This window comes from Camelus bactrianus, chromosome 1, assembly GCF_048773025.1.
Source record: "Camelus bactrianus isolate YW-2024 breed Bactrian camel chromosome 1, ASM4877302v1, whole genome shotgun sequence".
Lineage (NCBI taxonomy): Eukaryota > Metazoa > Chordata > Mammalia > Artiodactyla > Camelidae > Camelus > Camelus bactrianus.
The window spans coordinates 3,127,895-3,132,969 of NC_133539.1; the positions used below are offsets into that span (position 1 = coordinate 3,127,895).

At 60.2% G+C, this 5,075-nt stretch overlaps 1 protein-coding gene across 1 annotated transcript; it reads left to right on the plus strand.

The window, feature by feature from the left end:
- The first annotated feature begins 360 nt into the window (after positions 1 to 360).
- On the plus strand, positions 361 to 3,474 carry TFF2 (trefoil factor 2). Its single transcript, XM_074349613.1, has 4 exons — positions 361 to 518; positions 1,122 to 1,271; positions 2,289 to 2,435; positions 3,276 to 3,474. The coding sequence occupies exons 1-4, from the start codon at positions 440 to 442 to the stop codon at positions 3,287 to 3,289; spliced, it is 390 nt and encodes a 129-aa protein (XP_074205714.1). The 5' UTR covers positions 361 to 439; the 3' UTR covers positions 3,290 to 3,474.
- Positions 3,475 to 5,075: the final 1,601 nt, after the last annotated feature.

Below are 5,075 nucleotides of genomic sequence, written 5' to 3' on the forward strand. Positions count from 1 at the left end.
TGCAGTAGGCTTGGGCCCAATGTGGCAAACATTCCTCCGTTAGCCACGTACTTTATCAGGAGAAATACAGACCTTATCCCTCCCGGGGTGCAACTGTGCCAGCGCCCAGCGCCAGACGCCCACGCGGCACGCCCTCCACGTCAGCACCTTGGCACGACCCGGATCCCCGCCCGGGTAGAGGGAGGCCTGGCTGTGCGCTCACGGGGAGGTCGGCGCCCCCAGCCCGGAAGCCTCCCTGCCCTGTCACCGCTTGGCCTCCCAGCAGAGCCATCTCAGCTCCTTTTCCTAACAAAGGCCCCTAAGCGCTGGTGGTGCGGGGAGAGAGGGGGTTATCTTGCTTGCTGAGCAAACAGAGAGGAGCTTATAAAACGCCCCAGGCAGTGGGGACTGGGGACTGCGCTCTCTGCAGGCGGCCCTGGGGGAGCAGCTGAGCGTGGACATGGGACCCCGTGGCGCGGGGCTCCTGGCGGCGCTGCTCGCGCTGGGGCTGAGCGCCCCGGCCGGGGCCCAGAAGCCCGGTGAGTGAGGGCCCGGGGTCTCGCCGGCCAGAAGCGCTGGGGCCAGTGAGCCCAGAGGCTTCCAGCGGCCCGAGCGCCGGGGGCGCGGCGGGGGCACGTGAGGGCCTTCTTCCTGCCCCTCGGTGGGTCTCTATTCACGTCGGGCTCCCTCACAGAAAAAAGGCAGGTTGAGAGGGGAAGCCGCTGGGAAGGCATCCTAAGATCTGGGATGCTGGCCACATAGCCAGAGCCCGCTCACGCTCACCTGCTTTGGCGCCCTTCCGGAAGGACAGTGGGATGGGGGCTGGGGGCGGGGGTGGGGCCTCCCAGGAAGGCCCCTTTGGGAAGGTCAGGGCAGGTGCGGGTGCGCCAGCCCGAGGACGGGCTCCTGGAGGGCCTGCCTGGCTCGCTTTCACCCTGACCTTGGCCTGAGTCCACCTGTCCACCCCTCTTACCAGAAGGGATTTTCGTTTGTTTGGTTTTAACAAATAAGCCACCTTCAGCTGAGCCCAGTCAGCTGAAGGACATTGCGCGGTTCACACATGGGAGCGAGAGCGCCGCCCGTCCCAGGGAGGGAGTGCCCGGCTGAGCCGAGGGCGGGCTGGCTGACGTGCGTCCCCGCAGACCCCTGCCAGTGTTCCCGCATCAGCCCTGCCAACCGGGAGAACTGCGGCTTCCCTGGCATCTCCAGCGACCAGTGCTTCACCAGGGGCTGCTGTTTCAACTCCGACGTCCCCGGGGTCCCCTGGTGCTTCGAGCCCCTCCCAAAGCAAGGTACGCACCAGACAGCCGGGCCCCTCCTGTGCCCCCGGCCCCCACGTCCACACTGGACCCCAAGGGTCAGCCATTTGCCCTTCCCGCAGACTTGTGGGGACCCACGTTTTACTGTATTTGAGGAAAAACCAATTCTCAAGCCCCTCTTGGCTGTTAAGGTGTAGTTCCTGAAAAAGCTTCTAAGGGACATGAAGGTGTCAGTCAGTGTTTCTTTCTGTTTTGGGGGGGGAGCGAGGGGGAGGTAATCAGGTTCATTTATTTATTTATTTTTATTATTATTTTTTTTAACGGAGGGCCTGGGGATTGAACCCAGGACCTCGTGGATGCCAAGCACACTCTACCACTGAGCTAGACCTTTTCCCCCCCAGGAAAATATTAACACAGCTGCACACAGACTCCAGATGTTAAGAAATTAAGTTACTGTAAGTTCTAGGGTTACCTTTTCAGGATGAGTTTTATATTTGTGCACATTATCAAGTTGGAAAGTCACTGATTCCAAGGGTTACACACAAAAAAGTGTGTGTGGAGCTCGGGCCCCGCAGCCTCCTGTCCACTCGCTGGCTCCAGGAACGCGGCTCAGAGGCGCCCAGGCTCCGGAGGACCCAAGACCAGCGGCTGGTTGTGGGGCCGCTCGTGGCCGGGGCTCTCCGAGTAGTGGGAGTATTGCTGGGTTTCAGTACTTTGGTCAAATGCTTCACATCCTTACAGGGTCCTCCCAGGGGTGACAGTGGGCCGCCCGCTTCACAGAGCAATGTCTGGTCCAGGGAGGCGAAGCGACTGTCCCAAGGCCCCGGGACGCCAGCTCCCCTGACCTTTGGCCTCTGTCAGGAGGAGGGGGTGGCCCCTCGCGGTGCTCACACTTAGTCCCAGGGTGACCATCCCGGAAGCCCCCGAGCCCCGCCCCCCCAGCCCGGGAGCCCAGCGGCGCTCCCCTGGGAGGAGGGAGCAGACGTGTCTGGGGAGCCAGCCGGCCTAACCGGGTCCCCATGCTGTTCCCAAACCGGCGCCGCGCGGCAGAGTTGGAGGAGTGCGTCATGGAGGTCTCCGCCCGCAAGGACTGTGGCTTCCCGGGCATCAGCCCCGAGAACTGCACGGCTCGGGAGTGCTGCTTCTCCGACGCCATCCGGGATGTGCCCTGGTGCTTCTTCCCGCTCTCCGTGGAAGGTGACGTCGGGGCCCCGGGCACAGATGGGTCTCGGGGGAGGGGGGACCTGGGGTGGGGAGGTGTCGGGCCGGACAGGAGGCCTGCTGCAGCCCAGGCCCGGTGCCTGAACCCAGTGGCGGCCAGTGCAGGAAAAACATCCTCCCTGATGTGGGAACCTGCCTTTACTGGGAACCAGCTCTGAAGGCAAGTCCAGAAAGTTCCCGAAAATGACAGCTTTTTAACAAGTCAAAGCCTCTGGCCTCCTCGTTATGTCTCCTGTGACTCGGCCTCGGCCACGCCCCTGGGCCCCGCCGCTGGTGGCATCACTACTTTTGGAGCTTCTGAACGTCAGGTGCTGTGCTGGGCACCGGGGCGGGACTCGGGGAAAGCAGACGTGGTCCTTCCCTTCGTGGACCGCGCTGCTGTCCCCTGCGACAAGAGGTCCCGCCCCGGCGCCAGTCCCCGGAGGCCCATGTCCCCGACTCCCTTAGTTGCAGTGTGTCCCTGACACCGAGTTTGCCAGGGCCAGGAGAGACCCGGTATTTCCACAAGACGGGCAGAGAGCACCGACCTTGGAGGACGCCTCTCCACAGTTAGGAAATCGGGATGTTCTGAAGAGCACAGCCGTGGCTCAGAAATATCCAAGTGATTTTTTGTGTGTGACCTAAGGGTCTACCTGGAAAGTTACCAGTTAACTGGGGAGAATGGCACCCGGCCCCAGGGGACCGTGTCCCCTCGGCAGCTCCTTCTCCGGTGGGGTCGGCAGGAGTAAGGGCCGTGGTCGCGCGAACCCGCAGACTCTTGGCACAGGCCCCCCGCTCCCCGTGGTCCTCACCCACCGTCCCCCATTTCACTTCCAGACTGTCATTATTAAGAGGCAGTGGCTTCGGAAAAGCCCGCCTGGCTCCTTGCAGGCCCTGCAGCAGGAGGACGCGCACCGGCCCGCAGCTTCAGGCGTCATGGCTCCTGAGCCCTTGGATTGTCTTCTGCTTTTTCCCCTTCTCAGTGGTTTAACAGACAAATTCTTTGAATAAAGAAGACTCTTACAATCTGCTACAATTTCATCTTGGCTTCATTGACACAGAGGTGGCAATGGCAGTGTGTGTGTGTGTGTGTGTTTGTGTGTGTGTTTGTGGGTGTGTGTGTGTGTGTGTGTGGGAGGGTGTGTGTGTGGGAGGGTGTGTGTGTGTGTGTGTGGGTGTGTGGGGGGGTGTGTGTGGGGGTGTGTGTGAGTGTGAGTGTAACTTAATACTCTTCCATTTGCTACGAGAGCAAGAGTTCTTCTAGTGCGTTTGGGCCACGTGGCAGCAATAAAGCATCGCACGTGAGAAATTTCAGGATCCACCATCACTTTATAACGCCCAAGCCCAGTCGTTTGTATAAAATCTCAAATGACTTTAGCCCTAAAAACCTCCTGGAGCAACACACCATTTCACATTGCAATTACGAAGCTGCTTTACTCCTACCCAGTGCCTCACAGACCACCTGCTATTAAAACGAGCACAAGGCGGCCGAGCATCTCTCCCACAGGTGAGGGGCCTGGGCTAGGTTAGCTCCCAATGCTCCCGGGCACTTGCTCCCACGCCTTCTCCCCTGGCAGCTGCGCCAACGTGCAGCCGTGAGAAGCTCTTCCGGAGGGGAGGCTGACAGCTCTCATCAAGGCTTTTACGCAGCTTGCGGGAAGGTCATTGTGTGAAAGGTGTTTCTGGCATCTCAGTGAAGGCGTCTGCAGCTCAGGAGTGGGAGTGCGGGGAGGGTGACCCCAGGCCAGCCTTTTTGTGGCCTCTGCCTCTCCCCTGACTCCTGGTCCAGCCTGGGTGCACCCAGCATCCTGGAAATCCAAGCCCTCTCCTTCGGGGTGGGGGAGGGACCGGCGGCACTGGCTTTGCACTGAAAGTGGGGATTTTAAAAATTGCTTCTTCAAGGAAGGCTCTTGGCCCCACATCACCTCTCAGGACCCCTGTTTTGAGAAGGGGCCCCTATATGGCCTCATGCCCCTGTCGGGTCTTTATCTTGCCAACAATGAACACAGAAGCTCCGTAAAACAGCGTCTCTTGTTGGAACACGGGCTCTGAAACACTCAAGGCCGGTGCCTGGGGGAGACAGACTCGACATCTGTGGATTGATCTGTCACTGGGTGCGTGTCCCTCTCAAGTTTGTCCTTGCTGTGCAGTGTGCGTGTTCCTGAGTCAGCCCTGCCTCACAGAGCCAAGTCAGGCCCCCGCATTTGCGTGTTTGGGAGAGGGTCTTGGACACGTGAGTTATTCATGGCCCTCCTCCTGGACACGCAGGGCTGGTGGAAACTCCTGGCTTCAAGCCCCCTGTTCCCCGGCTGCAAGCAGGCACATGGTGCCCGCTGACCTCTGGGTGCAGGAGCCCTGAGTTCTTCTCCAGGAATTCTCTTCTCATTGCCCACCCCTCCCACTCCCCTGCCCACCCCACCTCTACCCTTAGTGCCCCTCCCCCCCTCCACCTCCCCTCAACCCACCCCACCTCCTCCCTTAGAATCCTCTCTGTCCAGTTATTCTGTGAGCTCATCAACCCTGAATTAGCAAATACTGAACCACTGTGATGGGGGAAAGGCAGGGCTAGGTGTCCAACCGCCTCTTGGCCAATTTCGTCAACCGACCAACATGTGACCTTGCTTGATGTGTGACTCT

Coding starts and splice junctions, on each gene's coding strand:
- TFF2 (XM_074349613.1), top strand. CDS start 440: ATGGGACCCCGTGGCGCGGGGCTCCTGGCGGCGCTGCTCGCGCTGGGG. Junction 519..1,121: donor GGCCGGGGCCCAGAAGCCCG/GTGAGTGAGGGC, acceptor GCGTCCCCGCAG/ACCCCTGCCAGTGTTCCCGC. Junction 1,272..2,288: donor CGAGCCCCTCCCAAAGCAAG/GTACGCACCAGA, acceptor GCCGCGCGGCAG/AGTTGGAGGAGTGCGTCATG.